At 48.1% G+C, this 22199-nt stretch overlaps 1 protein-coding gene across 4 annotated transcripts in view; it reads right to left on the reverse strand.

The window, feature by feature from the left end:
* Pacsin2 (protein kinase C and casein kinase substrate in neurons 2) overlaps positions 1–22199 on the reverse strand; it is a 94724-nt gene that overhangs the window by 32146 nt on the left and 40379 nt on the right. For 3 of the 4 annotated variants that reach the window (XM_090328857.1, XM_090328853.1, XM_090328855.1), the window contains exon 2: positions 366–484. In XM_090328857.1, the coding sequence (XP_090184983.1) occupies positions 366–425 (60 nt within the window). In that variant the 5' untranslated portion in view covers positions 426–484. Of the gene's footprint in view, positions 1–365; positions 485–7916; positions 8544–22199 lie in introns of those variants that run through there. The other variant, XM_090328854.1, reaches the window with a different exon arrangement.

A 22199-nucleotide genomic window follows, 5' to 3' on the forward strand; every position in this document is an offset into this window, starting at 1 on the left:
CATCCCACCTGCTCAGGGGACTACAATGTGAGAATTTAAGTTCAGAGTTAGCCTAGAAATCCAAGAGACTCTGATCTCCAATTAACCAGCAAAAAGCTGAAAGTGGAGTTGTTCCAGTTATGAGTGAAAAGGCTAACAAGAGTGCAAGGCTCTGAGTTCAAGCCCCAGTATTTGCACGAAAACATCCCTGAGCTCATTACATCAGACTTCCCAGCAAGGTGAGCTCTGCTCTTTACAGAGAGACTGTTCGGTCTAGATTTGACAGCAAATGCCTGCCTTGAATGCGCCTCTCATTCCCATTTCCACCAAACACAAAGGCTGTAGCACCACCAGCCAGGCTCTCCATTCAGAGCAGGAAGCATTACCTCCCAGAAGCTGTCGCTGGACACTTCCACTCCCACTGAATCATCGTACGTGACAGACATTTCTGCACAGGGTGAGGAGTTCAAGAGTCCGCTTCAGATGCTCAAGCCCACAGTCACACCTAGAAAAGAAAAACACACATGGCTGTGGTTTGTACACTCCTGAGGTAAGAAGCAAGCCACCGGTGGGAGGAAGAGGTCCCATCCGTGCTGTCTTTCGGGAGAAGGAAGTCATCACACCCTGGGAACTGCCATGTGTGTTCCGCAGTAACAAGGGAACCTTAACACCTTCCCAAAGAGCTCAAAGAAACCTTACATGATCCAATTAGTAACTTCACCAATCTCCTTAGGGACCCTTAGGGAAAGGGACAGAGCCAGAGACCATGTCAGCGGAATGTGCACACCAGGGGCAGGATGAGGCCGGGGAGGAAACATAGCCCCACCCTCCATATCTGACCCCATTCTCGAGAGTTCCTAGTACAGTCCCAGGGAACTCCGGGAACTCTCATCCTTTTTCTTTCCTTTTTTTTTTTTTTTTTTTTTTTTTGCCAGTTCTGGGGCTTGAACTCAGGGCCTGAGCACTGGCCTTGGGCTTTCCTCAAGGTTAGTGCTCTACCACTTGAGCCACAGCACCACTTCTGCCTTTTTTCTATGTGTGTGGTATAGAGGAAGCAAACCCCGGTCTTTGTGCATGCTGGGCCTGCACTCTACCACTAGGCCACCCTCCCAGCCCCCATCTTTCATTTTTTTGAGACTATCTAATCCGGGTTGGCCTTAAACTTAAGGTCCTTCTGCCACAGGCTTCTGATGGCGAGGTAACAGGCTCACCTCTCCACAATCAGCAGCTTCACCCATGATCTTTGACAGACCCAGTTTAGTCACTGAAGCTCTGAGTGTCAGCCAAGTATACCATCTGTGTGCAGCAGCTAGAAAGACAAACCTACCATTTCTGGGAAAAATGTTCCGTGAAGGCCCCCACCACCATCGTAAACAGACGCCAGCTCCATCCTCCTCCACCTTATCCTGTATTCCCACGACATCCATCCACAGCTTAGCAATGGGAGGAAAGGAGATGGAGCAGATGGACAATAGGGCCCCTACAAGGTGTGAGACTTTGAGACTGGCCTGAGCCTAAAGTCCTGATGTTCTCTGTGGGAATGATGGAATTGACATCACAGAAGTGCTGTGAGTCTAATCCACACAAAGACTGGCCCATAGTAAATGCAAAACGCAAAGTAAATACAAATGTAATCATTACTGCCATTATCATTATGCAGTGATTAGCATTACTGTTAGTTTTTGTTCTATTTTGCAGCAGAGAAAATGGATGCTTCAGAAGGTTAAATTACCTGCCTGCATAATGAACAGTGGAGGCTGGCACTGGGCACTCTGTTTACTAAGGCAATGTGCTATTACACCAAGATAGTTTCCAAAAATGATTCCAAATATAGATAAATCAGCATCCTAACAGCTAACTGCTGACTACAGGGCAGGGCTAACAAGGGTTAAGTTGTAGACTGTAGGACTTCATGGCCAGCATATGAAACAGAAATGGACCTGGTACTTAAAGCCCCAAACCACGCAGGCAGAAGGGGAAAGAGGGCATAGCTGGGGCCACACCCTCTCTACAACAGGCTCTCACAGAGACGAGAACCCAAGAGAAGACACACGTGCCTGGGGCTGGGTACAGGGCAGCATGCTGTCACTAGGCCACCTGGCCTGGGTTACCAGACATGGCCCTGTTGTCACCTACCCATGTCTATAACAGTGGAAAGTCCCCTACCAGAGCAGTTGTCTTTGCTTCAAGCCCCACAGGAATACACACCTGGTCTTTAGGCTCAGGTTCCTCCCAAAGTAGCCCAGTCAAGCCACCAGCAGGCTCCCTGGAGGTTCCTGGAGCAGCAGTGGGAGGGTGGGCCCTGTCCTGTGTGGGGGCAGCTTGATGGTGCATGCTCCACGGCCAGGGTCCAGACATCAAAAGATTAGTTTTGCCCAGGATGTATCAAACAGCCCACCACGTGGCAGCTGCCAAGCAGGTCAGCACAGTGGCCAGCATTTGACACAATGGAGCTGCCCAGCAGGGGCCACAGGGTGCAGAGCTGGGTGAGGACCCATACTGGCTCCTTTCCTCCTGCTCAGCTCCAAAGCACTGCCATGGGGTGCACCTCTCCCCACCCGCTCTGCAGAGTCTACTCCTGAGGTCCCCCCTCAAGGACTTCCCAGGCACCCCTCTGACTTCACCATCACTGATGTACAGAACACCAGGGCAGCAGTCCCAGGAGTCAGCACGAGGGCTCTGTGACTGGCAGTGATGAGTAAGAGTCACGTGGCATATATATAATCATACTTCCAAAGGAGTAGCCGCTGCTCTTACTGTCTGCATTCAGTCAGCTACCCAAAGGTAGTGAGAAACATGGAGGCAAGAGCTTATCCCTGCAGGGACTCTTCCACCAAACCACCCGATTCCCCACCTGCTGCCCACAGAGGCCACAGTACTTCTGCACATGGATGCTGCATTTCATAACAGTGTGGGGAAGAAACTCATCCTGTGCCTTGCTAGAGGCACTGAAAGGGCAGGGAGTTTGTCCCAGTGGAGGAGACAAGAGGTGAATAAAGGCTGGCAGCAGCCATGTTCATCGCTACTGATCAGAACCACAGGTGCTGAGCTCCGATCTTCTATGATATGAGAATGATAAAAAACTAAAGGCCTACTTCGATGTGCTGAGCATACGAGCTACTGTTGCTGTCCCCATGGATAGCCTGCTGACCTTGGCCTTGCAGATGGGCTGGGCAGTCACTCACTGTACCTTCCTCAATGATGTCTGGTGTGAACCATGTGTGTTAGGCTGCGCCTTTCTTCTCTGCCTTAGTATTTGTTGCACAGATACTAATTTTCATATGGTCTCAATGACTGATATTTGCTTTATAGTTGGTATTTGTACATCCTGCTTAGGAAATTCTTTCCTTTTATTGGGGTCATATTCACCTTTATTCCTTTAAAAGGTTTTAAACGTTGAAGTTTCCTCTTACCAGCTGGGCCATCTCAATCAATCAGCCAGGTATGGTGAGGCGCATCTAATTCTAGCTATTTGATTTCTGGGTGTGGCGGCACCATGCTTTAGTAGGCAGATGACAAACATGGCTAGCAGATCCAGATCTGTGATTCTGAGGACTTCTGCCACAGATGAATGTCCATGCCAAACTCAACGCAATTGCTTTAGTAATGTGCAAAGCCATAGAGGTTAAGAGTTGGCTAAGGGTTCCCTTGACCCTGGCTGAATGCTGGCACAACGTCCTCCTTCCCCTTCAAGCCTGCTAACAGCTATCAAAGAAACAGAAGATATACATTATATAAGTGCCTCTAGCTTACTCCACCTCTCTAATCCATTCCAAAAAAAAAAAAAAGGTGTGCTACATAAAACAAGGATACAAGCTGGGTGACAGTGGCTCACGCCTATCATCCTAGCTACTCTGGAGACTGAGATCTGAGGACTGCAGTTCAAAACCAGCCCAGGCACCGAAGTCTGTGAGACTCTTATCTCTAATTAACCACCAGAAAACAAGAAGTGGTGCTGTGGTTCAAGTGGGAGCGCAGTAGCCTTGAGCTGAAAAGCTCAGGGACAGTGCCCAGGCCCAGAGTTCAAGCCCCATAACTGACAAAAACAAACAAAAAAACAAGGACACAGCCTCGTGGAGTCTCCCCTGCCTCTAAACAACAAGCCTCGACACACTGGGGGCTCAAGGGCAAGGTCTGAGCTAATGTACTCTGCACCACTGGCAAAATAAGAATCCTTGTTTTAATAACTCAAGTATCTGGCACAACCTATTTTGTTTCCAATGATTTCATCTGGAAAGTGAACATTCCTCAAAGGGAGAGATAAGAGATCAGCAAATGAAGTGACTTATCTCTCTGGAACACTGTGTAGTGCACTTCATGCAACAACGAGAAACTGTGTATATTTCGAGAGGCAGGGTTTCAAAGGGGAGGGCCACGCAGGGTACCAGGGCCTGGCCAGTCCAGCCCCTCCTAGGCACTCAGGGTGGAGCCTACTTTCTAGTCTTTCTTCAGACATTGAAGAACAGTCGGTATCTTTTGGCTTGTGGTTGCCCTGGAAACCATCAATTGAAAATCAGCACCTGAAAACCAGGTTAGGCTGACCAAGGATTACAAAATACCTTGGGGTATAGTTTGCTATCCACAGGAAACTACAGACAAGTTGGTAAGAGGCAGAAAGGGGGTGCTTCAGGAAGTCCACTAGGGCCGGAACCATTTCCTTGGAAACAAATGAGTTTTCGATCCTTAAGTGCCCCAGTTAAAAAAAGCAGGAGAGAAAACACCTGTTATTTTATTTTACTCAACATGGTAGAATAGCCCTCCCCTTTCTTCAGAAAAAAATATTATCTAGGAGATGGTTAAGGAAAGAACCTTTTTCTTTTTTTTTTGGTCGCATACTGAGGTTTGAATGCAGAACATGGACATTCTCCCTTAACTTTCTTACTCAAGGCTAGTGCTCTACTACCTGAGCCGACTTCAAACAGCAACATCAGGTATCAGCCGCTTGAGTAGGCTGGACTGCAGGCATGAGCCACTGATGCCTGTCACTCAGTGACAGTGGTCCCTCCCCACCACCCCCGTCAGATGTGTCTGTTGTGAGCCTGACACCAAGCCCATGACAGATCGAAGTCCAAATGTGCATTCAGCTTCCACAGAGCTGTCAGGCCCAGAGAAGGCGCCTCATCACCGGGCTGTGTGCCACGGCCCTCCATTCTCATTACTCAGCCCTTTCTTCTGCCATCTATGGCCTGACTTCATTTGAATCACAACCAACAAATCATCCTGCAATACATAATAAGCATTTCTCCCTGTGTTCACATCATCTTCCTGTGGTTTTCACTGGCTACAGAACGTCACACTGTAGTCCCCCACTTTAAGGTGCCAGGTCTTCACGAACAGACAGCAGAGGCTTAGATCATCCAAACTCAGACACAGGGCTGGGAAAGGTCACACCAGGTTTCCACTCTTGTCCTTCATTGGGCTATCTGGCTCATACATACTAAAAAGAGCTGGCAACCCTCTCAGAGATCACTGAAAAGGTGTGTTCGATCTGACATTGAAAGGGCAGGATGCATACCCACAAATGGACAAGATAACACCTAGAGAGGCACAGGACAGAAGGCTACCCAGTGCAACTTGACAAAGAAGTGTTCCTGTCTTGCCAGGCATGGTGGCTCATACCTGTAATCCTAGCTATTCAGGAGGCTGAGATCTGAGGATTGTGGTTCAAAGCCAGCCCGGGCAATACAAAGCCCCGAGAGACTCATTTCCAATTAATCACTAGAAAATGGGAAGTAGGGCTATGGCTCAAGAGTAAGGCTCAAGGATAGCCTTGAGCTGAAAAGCTCAGGGACAGCGCCCAGGCCAGAGTTTAAGCCCCATGACCTTCCCCTGTCTTTGGGAGTCTGTAAAGGAGTCACTACCTGTCCACAGCACAGACGTTGAGTTGCTAGGTGCTTTACAAGGTGAGTCTGAGAATATTTTAGGAAAAGTTGAGTGTGGAACAAGGAAACACATCCAGGGCGGCAGGGAAGAAAGGTTAGAGGATGGCAATAGAGAAAGCTGACCGAAGTTCCAAACCACATCCCTCTGATGGCCCTACCAAGGCCGGCATCCGCTGTCCAGGGGCTAGCAAGTGAAGTGCCACGTGAGCATCCGTATGTCTGGGCCCTCCTCTGGGCAAGGCCATGCAGTCTCATCCCTAGGCTCCCGCTTAGACACCTCTCCTTCCTCTGTCCAACATTTACCAAGAACTCACCATGCTGAGTGGCAGAGATTCAAGAATGTCCTTAGAGCTGGAGTGAGAGGCCGTTCTTGTCCTTGCCAGAGATCAGAAATAGTTACTAAGTCAATAGTTACTAAGCACCCATCAGGAGCTATTTATTTAGCTGCCCTGTGTGGCAAATACTGTTATCATTCTCACGGGTGATGAAGAAACAACGTAAGAGTGCTCACTTCCCTTGCTTAGGTCACACAGCCAAGTACTCGCTGAAGCTAGGATTCAAACCCAGGCCCTGTTGCCTCCTGGGAGAGGTACAGGCATAAACAAGGCCCCAGTCAGGGGCAAGATGGGGTGCTAATGGAGGCAGGATGCTAGCTGGACTCCCACGCCCTGGGCCAGCCTCAGAGGCTGGACTCCCACGGATGCCACCGGGCCCGCCTGCATTCATTCACTCATCTACGTTCACCGAACGCCTGCCAGGTGTCCTATTTGGGAAGCCTCCTGCTTGGGTAGCCTGGGGAAGCCACACCTGCCACACTCATAGCCATGCCAGGCTGGGCTCAGCACCTGGAATGTGTGTGGGCAGGAGAATGAAGAAAAATGGTCCACCATGGGTCCTGCCACACACCAGCCAGATAACCAGGGGTTGGGGCCTTGGCCCCTCTGAGCCTATTTCCCTCCTCCAGAAAACAAACTAACCCTGCCTCCCTCCCTTAGGATGGCTGGGGATGCCACTCTGTGGGGCGTCTCTTCATGCAGAGCACAGGACCCAGGGGGCAGGGCAGGGCCTTCTTAAGTGAATCCTCCCTAGCCTGAGCACTGACAGGGCTTCCCACCCAGGGGTCCACACAGCGGAGGCCAGCGGAAGCCTTACGTAGCGTGCCAGGGAGGGAGTGGCAAACAGGATCACAGCAGCAGCTGGAGGGGACTCCCCAGACATAGGGGCTTACCAGCCGCCTGCCCTGAGACAGGGGCATTGAAGAGGGGAGGAGGAACTGCACCCTTCTGCACAGAAACCCTCGTGTAGTGTAAACTTGAGGACTTTCTCATGCTTTGTGGTCTTCCGGCTGCTGGCTCGGCTGAGAACTACTTTACAGAGCACTAATGCACTGTGAATGACCAGGGTGGTGCAGGCAGCGTGTTGGTATAATTGTTAATGAGTACAGTCTATGCACTTACACAACGTTAACAAAGATGCCCCAGGAAACCTCATACCATCTCAGTTCCCAACAGATAAGTGGTGTTGAAAACTACATTTTCAAAGCTAAGTGAAAGCATGCATTTAATGTTTCCTTAAGAATCTCAATGTTGGAGCCAGGCAGTGGCTCACGCCTGTCATCCTAGCTACTCAGGAGGCTGAGACCTGAGGATCAAGGTTCAAAGCCAGCCTGGGCACAAAAGCACCTTATCTCTAATTAACCTCTAGAAAATGGGAAGTGGGGTTTGGCTCAAAGGTAGGGTGGTAGCCTTGAGCAGAAGAGCTCAGGGACAACACCCAGGCCCAGGGGTAAAGCAATAGCCTGGAGCTGAGGAGCGCAGGGACAGTGACCAGACCAAGTTCAAGCCCCATGACCCACCCACCCCCTCTCCCCCCCACAAAAAAAAGTTGGGTAAAACAGAAAAAAATATCCTCACTTCTACCTTCTATTCTTGGGGTTACCTTTTAATATTCAAATCATATCATCACTTCTCTTTCTCCCACTCTCCTTCCTTCTTTCCTCCCTCCCTTCCTTTCTTCTTCCCTTTTTCCTTCCTTCTTATCCCATCCTCCCCTTACCTGTTCTCTCCATTTTCCCTCATCTGCTGTGCCAGCTTTGTTTCAACATAATGATCCACTTGCTGCTTCTTGAGTGTATTAAGCTTGCTCTGCCTCAGGGCCTTTGCATATGCTATTCCCTTTAAATTGTGGCATTCCTCTGCTTGAGATAAGTGGTGGCCCACTCCTTCACACCAGTTGGGCCATTCCTCAGAAAAGTCCTGCGTGTTTTCCGTCCTCGTTAGTCTTGCATCACCTCCCACCACTACCAGCTCTGATTGCTACATGCTCTTAGCTCTTTCTATACTTCGAAGCACACATCACCATCTGAGTATCTGTGTACAGTCTGCCTTCCCTTCTAGAAAGGAAATTACATAAGTGCTATACAATAGGTCGGTCCCACCTAACTTTTGTTTAAACAGATACATGATGAGATCTTTTCAGCTAAAGTGGTAGCAGAGAGAAATGCTAGCTTCAGAAAAGAATACCAGATAAGATCTTTACAATAATAAACTGCCCTTAATTTCATTCACAAAAGCTATATATACTGACATCTCTTGAATTACACAGGAAAGAACATTTCTTAACCATAAATGTTTCTTAAGCTGAGAGCAAAACTTATTTTCTGATCCCCTTTAAAGAATCAGTCAAGGGGGGGAGGGAAATGGGTACCAAGACATGTGAAAGGGTATCAATGTATGTGAATTAATGCACCTTCTATCTGGCAAATATCATGTAACCCTTTTATTAATTACAATAAAAAAAATTAAAAAAAAAAGAATCAGTCAAGGGAGTGGAGGCTTGGGTTAGTTGGTAGAGTGCTAGCCAATAAGCAAAAGCACTAGGTCCCAGTCTTGGACCTAAAAGACAAACAAACAAATGAGGAGGAGGAAGAGGAGGAGGAGGAGGAGGAGGAAGAAGAAGAGGAGGAAATACACATTTCTCAGAGCACTGAAATGCAGGAAAGAAGCCCCCTCTCTGGGAGGGAGGGCAGAGATTACTAGGACCAGCACGGTTCACCGTTAGACTGCAGATTCTTCAAACAAAGGCCCTCCCCAAAGTGGATGCCTCAGTCAAGTCCAAAAATAAATGGCAACTAAGACCAAGAGAACCGAACAACAGTTGTGCATAGGATTCCAAGGGTCAAATGTCTGCCAGCTGTCAGGAACAAGCGTCACAACACCAGCACTTCAGGTGTCCGCCGATGCTATCCGCCAGGGGCGCTGGGCTGCGGTGGTCCAGTGCCCACTCAGACCCCAGGGCAAGCCCAGTGAACAAGCCTTTTCTTCCCAACATCTGCAGGCAGCTGGAACAGTGAACTCTTCCCACTCTGCAGAAAATGGCTATCACAGCGGGAGATGAAATGAGTAAGAGATTTTACATGTAAGGAATTACATGGATGATGCTGAAGTGTGTGAAAGTATGAACAAGCAGATTTGAGGAAATATTATGGAGCCATGGTAACAGAAACCACGGAAGGGAAGAAATTCCCCTCTGGTTACACAGAACTGTTTAAAAATAAACCGGATACGAAAATACCAGCAAAGGCTACAATGACTCACTGTTCTCCTCCATAGTTAGAGGACAGCCAGTTCTTTAACACACTTGTCTTCCAGGCTTTTTCCCGCTGGAGAAATGTGAGATGGAGAGTAAAAAGAAGCTTTGAATTTTTTTCCCTAATTATGTCAGATGAATAAGACCTTATCTGTTTTAGAATTGGAAGTACAGAAATGTACATTCATGCAAAGAGCACTGGGGCTATAAAGATGCCAGACTGCCACTTCTCAGCCTTCTGGCTAAGATCAAGTGTATAACACCAAATTAAATCCAAAAAGTGTAAGCAAGGCCCCCGCGTGCTCCAGACTTGGTGTTCAGAAGGCAGAGAATGCTGAAGAAGGACGGCGCACTTGCTCTCAGGAACAGAAAGCTGCACACGTTTTCTCTGCCACTCCCCTCCCCTTGGCTTGTACACAGTGCAAATTCCAACCTCGGGCCTCATCTCCACTGCATGTCCTTAGTCACATGCACCCCTTTTAGTGTGCCAGCTGAACACAGACCCTTCGGCAGTCCTACCTGCCTAGAGGCCTCAGCCTCCCTGAAAAGGGTACGGAACACTGTCTGAGATTCCTTCCTGGTCAACCCCTCCGTGCCCGCAAGGCCTGGTTTGAATGCTCCCTCCTCCTCGAACATCCCAGTGACCCCTATCTCATTATAATTCCTCCATGGGGATATTACTTGGCCAACCATTACTTTCTCAATCAGGATGGCAGGCCCTGGGAAAGCCAAGTCACCTGGCTACCCTGTAGATGCCTGTCCTGGCACCTCTATACCAGGGGCTCTGGACAGCTGGTGGAAGAAGAGCAGAGCTAGCATGGATTCCTAAGGAAACCTCAACTCAAGAGCCTCTGGCCACATTGTTCCCTCCAGGAGCTCTGCCTCCTACTTGTCCCCCTTCTCCCTGCCCTAACTTGTCCCTAGCTCCTCTCTCCCCACATACAAACCAGTAATGGACATGCTGTGTCTCACATTCTTGTCCAGAGTCAGAACACCAGGACAGCATATGTTCGTCGGCAAGCTTTACTGCAGCTTGGTGAATGGTTTCAATTAAGTAGCTGTACATTGGTGGCCCCTGAAAACTGACCCTGCAAGGACTATGCTTCTAATCTTCTCGAGCTGAAATTCAACTTCTAGGTCCCATAACCATTGAGGTTTCATTTAGTGATGATGAAAATGCCACCAAAACCAACAGAACAAGCACCAGCTCTGAGGAGGCCAAGCAGGTAAGGGGGATGTCTTTGGGGGTTGGAGGCATGGCTCAGGTGGCACTGCACCAGCCCATGTGCAGAAGACACTGAGTTTGAGTCCTATCACAGACTGAAGAAAGAGGAGGAGGAGGAGGGGGAGAGGGAAGAGGAAGAGGAAGCAGCAGCCGCAGCTGGCAGAACAGACCCAGGAACAACACAAGAGCTGGACCTGAAACATTGTGAAAACATGCAAACCCTCACAGAAGGGCTGAGAAAGGACTTCTGCATTCACAGCACCCCGAGACCAAGGGCGACAAGTGGATAGCAGATACTGAGTCTTATTAGCCACATGACCTGGTGAAATGCCATCACTTCAGTCTTGTGGCAGAGAAGTTCAGGTCCACCTAGAAGTGGACATGCCACTGAGAATGCAGAGGAATGGCCTCAGGTGATGGCTGTCTTCCCAGGCTCTGGGAAAGATTTAACGAGAGGAAGCACACTGACCTTAAACTTGGCACAAACCTCCTTGGGCTTTGGGTTTCTTCACTACGCAGATGACCTTTCAGTCCTACTTAGACTATACCATTCCTCATTTTTTTTTTGTTTTAACACATGGATGGGAAAAGGATGGACTGCTTTGGGGTTTTAAGTGAAAATATATAATAAGAATCTTTGTGTCAAAACAAAAAATGAGGGAAGGTTTTTAAATACTTTCGTTAAACTAGTATGCACCCATTTGATACACTGGCTACCAGTGTGCTGCTGATTTTGTACTCTTTGCACCACCACCCTCCCCTTGATTGGCCAAGCAGACATGTAATATAGTCTGGTGTGGGGGAATCTCATGGGATACAGCACATACAAACAGAAAAACCTTATAGAAGTTGTACTCTACTACAGGGGATTGGCAGGGAAAATAAATCACAGGGCAGGTGGTAGCTTAAGAATGGAAGGGAAAGCCAGGCACAGTGGCTCAGGTCTGTCATCCTAGCTACTCAGGAGGCTGAGATCTGAGGATCAAGGTTCAAAGCCAGCCCAGGCACAAAAGGATCTGAGACTCTTATCTCCAATTAACTTCTAGAAAACAGAAGTGGGCTTGGCTCAAGGGTAGGGTGGTAACCTTGAGCTGAATCGCTCAGGGACAGCGCCCAGGCCGAATTCAGGCCCCATGGCCCACAAAAAAAAAAAAAAAAAAAGGAAGGAAGGAAGGAAGGAAGGAAGGAAGGAAGGAAGGAAGGAAGGGAAGAGGATGAAGAAGGGAGTAACGGTCAGCAGGCAGAAAGAAAGCTGTGCTTTTTCAAACAGAACGACTGATGCAAGTCTTGAAGAAGAAGCAACAACGTCTGAGACAACACGGGAAGGTAGAAGCCATGTAGGCCTCTAGTACAAAATGAGCTACGCCAAGACACGGGAGGCCTTCCTAACGTGTCTGTGGAAGAGCAGCACGGCCAGTGCGGTAGATTCCCAAGAGGACCAGCGGCAGGAGAGTCAGTAAGGCAATCCACGAATGTAAAACAAAATAATCTTATTCTTGCAGCTGCTATCTCCCCATCAAGGTCCACGCCTGACCTCTTGCTTAGAACCTCCTTGCTTAATTATTCCCAAACCTGTTCTCAGCATCTCTGTGCACTGGGTATACACAGGCTCCGGTCCTCAGAAGCCCACACAAGGAGCAGCGAGGTCCACACACCAGTCCACAACACTTCCAACAACCCAAGTCCCTATCACAAGTCCCCACTGCTCCTCTCCCCTCAAAAGCTGTCCCCAGTGGTTGAAAAGCAGGGAAAATCCAGCCTCCTTGGTGACCAGCCACACAGACATGAAGCCCTTGGGGCCTAACTACCAGCTTGGTCTAAATAGTCCTGGACTTCTGCTTCCAGAAGGCTTCAGTCTTCCCCCTTGAGACCAGAGGTCACCTGTCACCACTCAGCTCACCTGCCCGACTCATGCATGCACAAGCTCACTTTGCTGCCAATCCTAAGAGTCAATGCCAACTAAATGGAAGGGAGTCTTTCTGAGACAAACAAGCAGCCGAGGCAAGGTCTTTGAGGAAGATCTCTGGAAATCATTTACACTACTCTAGAGCTCCCGATCCAAAATTGTTTCCTGGTCTCAAGAAGACACAGAGGTCAGATTACAGTACGTGGCCAGGAGCCAGGAGCTCACGTCTGTAATCCTAGCTACTCAGAAAATTGAAATCTGAGGATCAAAGTTTGAAGCCAGTTCTGGCAGGAAAGTCCCTGAGACTCTCATATCCAATTAACCAGCAAAGAAAACAGTAGTAGAGCTGTGGCTAAGGGTGGTAGAACACTAGCTTTCAGTGAAAAAACTCAAGGATAGCATCAGGCCCCAAGTCCAAACAACAAAGTGTACTAGACTCGGGCCAGATGTTTGGCAAGCATGAAGGTCCAGGTTCGATTCCTCAGTACTATATACACAGAAAAAGCCAGAAGTGGTGCTGTGGCTTAAATGGTAGAACTCTAGCCTTGAAAAAGTCCAAGGATAATGCTCAAGCCCTGAGCTCAAGTCCAGGACTGGCAATAACAACAACAAAAGTACTAGATTTGGGTTGTAGTCATCCTTAAAATAATGGTTTTGCCCCTGTTGTCCTTATGTCCTAACATCACAAAGAAAATAGGTGTACTCTAGAACAATGATTGACTTAGCTAGATACTGGTGGGGCATGCCTATAAGCCTACCCACCAAGGATGTTGAGATCTGAGGACATAGTTCATAGCCAGCCAGGCAGACAAATCCAAGAGACTCTTATTCCCACTTAACTAATAAAACCCAGAAGTTAGAGGTATGACTCAAGTGGTAGAGTGCCAGCCTTGAGCAACAAAGCCAAGTAAAAGCTGAGGCTCTGAGTTTAAGCTTTAGTACTAGTGCATGCATGCACACAGGCAGAGGGTGTGTGTGTGTGTGCACGCACACACAGACTGCCTCAAATCTTGAAGAAGTACTACAAAGCCAGAGGGCCCTAGCTGTCAGCCCACAGGATGTCACTGTGAAGGGAAGGAGTTCAAAGTATGTAATCAGCCATGTCCACAAAATGCACTTTTCTTTCTTCTTTTTTTGCCAGTCTGTGACTTGAACTCAGGACCTGATCATTGCCCTAGGACACTTTTTGCTCAAGGCTAGCACTCTGCCACTTGAGCCACAGCACCACTTCTGGCTTTTTCTGTGTATGTGGTACTGAGGAATCGAACCCAGGGCTTTGTACATGCCAGGTGAGCACTCTACCAATAGGCTGTGCTCCTGGCCCACAAAATACGTTTTTCTTGTGTACTGGAAACATGTCAGCTAGCAATCTGTCTCGATCAGGTTTACAGCAGTGTTTTTTAAGCCTGTGGCTTGTAAGCACCATGGGCCTGTGGAGATTCACACTGAAGACTTCTTCAACCTAAGCAATGAGTCAATGGTCCACAAATTTAAAATTAGAGTTACTTTAAAAAGAGCAACAATGACGTATTTATGGAACGGATATTAAGATGAGAATGTAATAAGAAAACATACAAGAAAAGTGGAACAATGAAAGAAAAATTATTTGAGGTGGTTCATTTGAATAGGCATAACTGAACAAAGCCTGTAGCCAGGATGCCCTTCACAGCTCCTGGTGGCAGGGGCCCAGCAGAGGAAGGGGTATGAGCCCCCAGCAGTGCTTTCATGAGAAATACAAAACTACTTTTGCTTTCAAGGTTGTGTGGGACTAGAGCCTACAGTGTGAGAAAAGGACCAAGAGGACCTGGATCTCAGGGCTTACTCTGGTCTTTCAAGCCTCCTAAGTAAGAGAGGTTGACAGAAGTCACTTCCCCACCAGCCTCAAGTCTCCACTTCTGCAAACGGGAGAGATTTGTTCAGCTGTGCCCTACCCTGCCCGGCTCAGTGCCAAGGTGAATAGAAGGTCATTGTCCTTGCCATTCGCCATCTATCACAGGAACACTAATTAATGTATCCTGGGCACTGGCTCTGTTCCAGGTACAAGAGATTGCAGTGCACCTAGTGCAGGATGCCAGGCCCCTGACCACCTGCAGCAGGACGCGCCTTGGCACCGGACAGTCACTAGCTCCGTTCCGCTGGAGCTTCTCCCTCACCCACTGCCCCAGTGCCGCCTGCGGAACTCCAGGAGAGCTTGTGGCATGAGGCTTGCCTTGGGCTTCCCACCTCCTGCCAGCACCATTACCTAGTCAGCCATAAGAGAAGAAAAACGCAAACTAAACGGAAAGCAGATGTGTGCTTAAAAAGGCCAACCCCTTCAATGCTCAGTAATTAGGACAATCATTTTACTCCAAAAATAGAATCTTCTACTCTGTACAATCAAAGCAAAGCAAGGCACAACAGACTCCATTGTCAGGTAGTCAGCCATGTCACCTTCCCCCCTGAATCTCGGCACATCAAGAGGGGCTTTGCAGCCGAGAATGTGGGCGAGCCTGTGGTGAGGCAGACATTTATTTCCACTCGTGTCCACTCTTCTTCCTACCAGGGTAGAAGCAAGGAGGGCAGAAGGCCAGCCTCACAGGCATCAGGCCCGCTAGGACGTGGGAACAGGCCAGGAAAGGGGACACAGCACCCTGAGAAGCATGGCCAGAGCAACCACCGCACTGCCTGGGCCCCCTGCTCCTGTTGCTTCCTCTCAGCTGCACGGCCCTCCCTGCCTCCTGCAGTTACCATCTAGGGGCTCAGAAAGAATGAAATGCTGTGCACAGACATGAAGAAGTCTGAGGTCAGGGACTCGTGCTTGGTAGGCAGGAACCTCACTGCAGCACCACCAACAATGTGATTCTCAATATATCCCAAGTGTGAGTCCTTGGTGAAATAAATGGCTTGGAAATGTTTTCCTCCACCCATCACAGTATCCAGGGAAGCTCAAAAGCTCCTCATTTTTGAAGCCAGGCGCAATGGCTCATGCCTATAATCCTAGCTACTCAGGAGGCTGAGATTTGAGGATTGTGGTTCAAAGCCAGTCTGGGCACGAAAGTCCGTGAGATTCTTACCCCCAATTAACCACCAGAAAACCGGAAGAAGCACTGTGGCTCAAGGGGTAGGGAGGTAGCCTTGAGCTGAAGACCTCAGGGACAGTGCCCAGGCCCAGAATTAAACCCCCACAACGGACCAAAAAAAAAAAAAGGCTCTTCATTCTTATGAAGTCCAATTAACCTATGTTTTCCTTTTGTGTGTTTTGATATCATAACTAAGAAAACATTGCTTTCTCTAAGGTTACAAAGTTTATGTTCATATTTCCTTCTAAGACTTCTAGAGGTTTAGCTCTTACATTTAGGCCTCTTGTCCATCTGGGGCTAAGTTCTGCGGGTGCTGTGAGCAGACATGCCACAGTCATTCCTTCACAGGTAGATGTGCAGTGTCCCAGCACTCACTGAAACAAGTACTGGATTAGCTCAGCACTCTTGTCTAAACGTTTTACTTGTGTGCCCTTGACTGGTCCCCATGCTTTCTAGAACACAGAGCCTGCAGCCCTGAGCCCTGCGGGTTTTTAGAGATTCTGCCATGAGAAACTATGACACTTCTGATCTTGTTCTGGCATTTCAACACCATGGTAACTACTCTGGGTCTTCTGCTTTCCTGAGGAATTTAGAATTGACTTGATGACTTCTTTTCCTGTTTTGTTTTTGGTTCAATTTGGGGCTTTCATTAAGTACTTAAGTTCTCACTCAGATTGACTGCTCTACCAACTTGTGCCATACTTTACCCTGGTTTGTAGCTGGTCATTTTGGAAATGGATGTTTTTACTCTAGCTGGCTTTGAACTGTGATTCTCTGGATCTCAGCTTCCCGAGTACCTAGGATTACAGGCGTGAGAGCCTACTGGTGCCCGCCATCATCTGCCTTCATCTTCACCCTTAGCCCTGGAAGTTTCTTTCCAGTCTTACTGTTTCTTACCAAGAATAGTACTGCACTAACCAGAAGTACTGTACTATAGAACAAACAGAATTGTCAAGGATCAAGGACCTTGGTTTAAAATTACTTGACAGTACATAGTTCCATGAATTTCAAGTGCCACAAGTACCAAATAAAATCTACTTTAAGCAACTCAAAGGAAACAGCTTATTTTCTGGTTTTATAAAAAAAAAAAGCATAACTTTGTGGTATGAGCAGAAATAAATGATGCCAGAGAAATGTGTAGGTGTATACCAAACATGTAATTCTCTAAATCTTTGCACAATACAATGTAATCTAGAAACAAAAGACCCAGGTGGTTTTTACAATCTATTACCTAAAGTAATTAAGGACTGAGAATCCCACCCATGCTGTAAAGAAGCTGTGACAGTACAGCCAGGAGGAGGAGGTGTGGTAAGGCAGGCTTGTCACCAAGTCCCATCGCTGAGCCGGGCTGCATAGCACTGTGCTGGCCACACCCAAGTGGGAAGCCCCCACCTTTCTCTGAGAAGGCCTCCAGTAGCATTGTGGGGCAGGGCAGGGGATTCTGAAGCAGCTGGCCTGAACTACTATGGACACTCCACTGCAGGTGCTATGTGAGCAGACTGAATAAGGACAGATCATTTCCATTAGTTTTTGTCTCTGCAATGTGGGGTCCACCTGTTGCTAATATAACATGATGAATTCTTCCTTGTTCAGACTTGACGAGCAAATACAACAATGTCAGTTGAGCATGGAGCTACAGGAAAATAGGAATGTGCTCTAATATTGCTGAAGGCCTTCATGGAAAAAATCTGGAAATACCAAACAAGGCAGATAACTGTCACCAACCTCTGACCCTACAGTCCCACTCTGGGGAATATGCCCCAAGCAAATAACCTCCAAGCAAAAAATAGCTTGAACAAAACGTTCATCGCAGCAGTATTTATAACAGCAAAACCTGGAGACAAGTCAAATGCTCAAAAGCTAAGAAAACAGTGGTGAACAGACAGAAAGAGCAACACGGACATCGTAAAAGACAAGCAGGGGCTGTTTCAAACCTGAATTGGGTAGAAGCAAAACAGCATATGGGCACCCACTCCCCACAGGCTGTGTGTTTTCCTTCTTGCATTCCCACTGTCTAGCATGAGGTAGATTACTCAAATATTTGTAAAATGACTGAATGTCTGAACCAATAAATAATCAAGTCAACTGGCCAAATTGGAAGGTGGCAAGGGCTACAGGAGATTCAGCAGGGAGAGCAGAGACTCCTTAGCTTCAGTCCTGAAGGTGAATTCCTGTGTGATTTCAACATGGGCATATTAGAATTAGAAAAGAGCAAACAGTATTCACCTTTATCTAACACACTGATTGATGTTTCTCCAAAGTGGGTTATGGCTTTACACAGAAAAGGTCTTCAAGCCAGCTCAACAAAGGGAGTTCCTGAAGGTTCAGAGAGAGGCCAGCAGGCCACCTGTGGTGTTGGGGGAGAGGCAGAAGCAGGGTGGGACCCTGAGGAGGTCCCTCAATGACTAGTTTTGTAGGGTCCAAGTGCCTTGGGGGATGGTAGACACATACACAATCAACAATTCTGCATTGAGACCTGTAGGGTCCTTCTCAAACACCCAGTGTTTGCATCCAGGAAATCCAGCTGGTAGTCACAAAGCCACCCTGTGACTAGAAAAGAACGTTTCTTCCTTTGAACTAATATTCGTCTACTTGGAGAAATTTGCCAAAAATTCCAGACGCTGTAGCACTCAGTTGTCCTTCCTCAGACAGACCCTCCTCGTGTCTCCACCCTGTGGTCTTGAACCACACACCTCCTCTCTCTCTAGTATGGGATCAGTCACTCACAGACACAACAACACACAGACATATATATGTATGCATGCATGCACGCATGTGCGCACGCATGCACACCTCAGGATCTGCCCAGAACAAACACTGTCAACTCCCCAATGCTCATTTTTCCTTCCCACCTGCCTAGTGAAAATCCATTCTCTACCAATTCTATTGTGGTCTCCTAACCAGTTCCAAGGGGCCTGCTGACCCCGGCAGCTTGTCGACCCTGGCAGCTTGCCATTGCACTTGGGCCCTGAAGACCTTTTCTGTTTACCTCTGACCTCTCTCCAGCTCCTTCCCTCTTAGCTTCAACAGGGAGCAAGGTGGCAGTCAGAAGTCCCTCAGGTCATCGCACCCCCTACTGTCCACTATCTCCTTCTCTGGCCCTGGCCCTGTCCGAGCCCTCTTTCTCACAACACACCGTCTACTTACCTTCCTACTTCCTACACCACGAACTTCCTTGAGCATTATGGCTCCATCTGCTCTCTGGCCCAAAGTCACATATCCCATATCCCACTGTCCTCTAGATGACCACCCCCCCCCGCCCTGTCACCTGTCCCTGCAAAGCATCCCACATTCCCCACGTCTGCTTCTGATGGCCAGTTTCCTATGTCAGAAAACAGTTCCATCACTACCCAGACCAAAACTCTTCTTCCCACCTCACTCCCCTCCAATACTACATATCCAGCCAGTTCCCAAAGCTGGCAGCAGCAGCTCTTCCTATCCCCTGAATCCTCCCAGGGGCAGCTGCCCTTGTCAAGGCCACTTCTATCCTTGGCCTATGTCACTGACAATCTCCTAGCTGGTCCTCAGACACCGCCTGTTCCTCATTTCCTTTCATTCTCCATGATGCATCCACCACGGTCCGCGTATCTTTTGGAAAGATCAGGTTATGCCTCCACTCCAAATCCTTCTAAGACTTCTCGAGGCCAGCAGTGTCTCCTAACCCTGCACCCTGGCCTCACCATTGCAGCCACCTTCAGCTGTATACAGTTAGAGTCAAGCAAAAATCTGGCTACTCTGGACTCTCTCTTTTGAACACAGGCACTGATAAAATGACCAGAGGACGAGGAGAAAGGATGACAGTGGAGAATAATGGTGCACGATGAACCTGCCCCAGGTTCCTCTGTCTGATGGGGAAAGAGGCTGAGTGCGCCCTGCTGATACTTCTCCATGATGGGGGAGTGGGCTAGATGGTAAGGGTGTCATGACCACCAAAATCTCAATAAGCCATCTCTTAGTTCCACCTCAACAAACTTCACAGAGGTCGTATTTTCCCCCACCACAGTGTAAATATCTACACTGCCTATGCAGGCTGTCACATTCAACAAAGACTCATTTGAGGGCCTGAACAAGTACGCATTGACTTACCTGCATGGCCACGCAGCAGGAAGCCCCACTTATGCCGCCCACAATATGCAAAGCTGCCTGCCAAGCGCTGAAGCAATGGCATTCCAACCCAGCCCTAGAACCCTTCACCATGCATGTACGCATACGAACACACACACACACACACTCTCTCTCTCTCTCTCTCTCTCTCTCTCTCTCTCTCTCTCTCTCTCTCTCTCTCTCTCTTTCTCTCTCTCTCCCAGCTGGGGTTATGACTGAAGAACACACAAGTTTGCATCAGCCTAGTTTTGCCACATCTGCCATGTTGCTTCATGGTGTCTTTACATCCTAGCCATCGCTCTGCACAATCGTCTGATGGCCACAAACACGTGAGTACAGGTAGAGGCTTGTGACTAGGCTTCTCTTTATTCCTTGCACTCTGTGTGCCAGTCTCTGAGGGGCACTGCCAGAACCAGCTACTTGGCCACATCAAGTAAGGCTACTTCTCCCAGCCCAAGCCCTTGTCTAGCAAGGTCTCTGTTCCTCAAGCTTCCTCCCCTTTTCCCACTTAAAAGACACACTTGAACCCCCAAAAGAAAAACCACATGGATCCAGATGAGTCAGAAAAGTTCTTCTGGTAAAAGTAGAAGGAAAATTACATAAACGGATCAGGAGATTATCTTTTGTCCAGACCATAAAATGGGGACATTCACCCAGGGTAGGCATGAAGGGAAGTGGGGGAACAGAAGCACTGACATGGGGAGCGGGCAGGCAGAAGTGGGTTCCCAGGACTAGACAAAGGGCATTACTAACAGCATACATGAGTCACAGAGTGGCCCAGGTCAACCCTGCAGCTTCTTTCAGGACTTCCTGTCACACAAAGCGCCTCTGTGGTCCTTTGTCCACCAAGGAGCGGATGCTTTTCCTATGCAGACAGGCAGCAGCCTCGCTTCTTCCCTCCCCCAGTGTCTGAGGGAACTGCAGCTCTGCCTGAAGGGTAAAATCAAAGGCCACAGAGAACAATATTGCATACATCATACTGGATATGAGCATCCAGCAGGGCTCTGCGACCTGCAACTTTGATTCTTCATAATATCTTTTGATGGTTGTACTGCTTTAGGCAAAATACTTAACAAGACTGCAACTGACATTCATCTGTAAATTGGAATCTGATCCACTCTCAAGGTGTTGTGGATCACATGGCTTTCATGTAGAACACGGCACAGTGCCTGGAGAATGGGGATGTCCTGTGAGCAACACTGAGGCACTCTTTTCTTTTTTCTTTTTTGCCAGTCCTAGGGCTTGAACTCAGGGCCTGAGCACTGTCTTTGGGCTTTCCTCAAAGCTAAAGCTCTACCACTTGAGCCACAGCACCACTTCTGGCTTTTCTAGGTATATGGTACTGAGGAATCGAACCCAGGTCTTCATGCATGCTAGGCAAGCACTCTACCACTAGGCCAAACTCTCGGCCCTAAGGCACTCCTTTCATACAAGACTGACACAATGACCACGTACTAGGAAACGGTTGGGCAAAAATGTCATACATACCCAGGGTTGACACAGCTGGAAAACTATAACTGGAGAAGTAGGGAAAGGCATTCTGGGGTGTTGGGACAAATCTTAAGGTTTGGGACAGACAATTTCTAAACAGCAAGATGCAAGGTCAGATACCTGCCTGTGTGGCTCAAGCCATGACAAGAATGACCTCTGCTTCACTCATTTACCTACAACAAAAACACAGCACATCCACACCAGTGCCCACCACTTCAGCCTACTAGAGACTGCTAAGATAGTGTCTTATCACTCGCCCATCAGAAGCGTTGCCTGGAAATGAAGGGCTAGAATTCTTCCTCAGCTGTGCTATGAATATGCACCTTTGAAGTTCAAAAAAGCCAAGCAATGCACAAGAGAATTAAACAAACAAAAAACTTTGTAACTTCTCAGCATTCAACCATAATGCCCCTCTCTCAAGAAACCATTCCATTTGAACCAGATCCAAGGGGACCTGATGGAGCCAAAGCATTCTACTCTGGGGAAGAGATCTGTGTGGACCAAGTGTGATGCACTGAAAGCTGGCCTCTAATATGACAGCTATTTTAATTTTAAAAAATAACACAATTTTCACATAACATGAAGCATCCAGTAATTTGGAAAAATGGACAGAGAATCCACTTGTCAACCAATAAATCTGCAACAAATGAGCTAAACCAAAGCATAAAATTAATAGCAAATTTTCCGTTAAAGAACAGTATTGAACTTGTAGTGGTAGCTGTCATAGGTGCAATGTATAAACGAGGGAGGATATAGCAGACCAACTCCACAGGGAATTATGAGGAGTCTAATGGCTCATTAAGGAAGGTGCCTGCATGCCAATGACAACTTACCATGTCCCCAACTCCCGTGTCCTCTCTGGCCATGCCTCTCTTAGGGACACAGGACATGCTCAGGGCCAATCAAAGGTAGACTGCTTGATCTTGTTGACCAGAACATGTGACTCTCAGGGGACAGTCCATGTG

This window comes from Megascapheus bottae, chromosome 2, assembly GCF_031878675.1.
Source record: "Megascapheus bottae isolate mThoBot1 chromosome 2, mThoBot2.hap1, whole genome shotgun sequence".
NCBI lineage: Eukaryota > Metazoa > Chordata > Mammalia > Rodentia > Geomyidae > Megascapheus > Megascapheus bottae.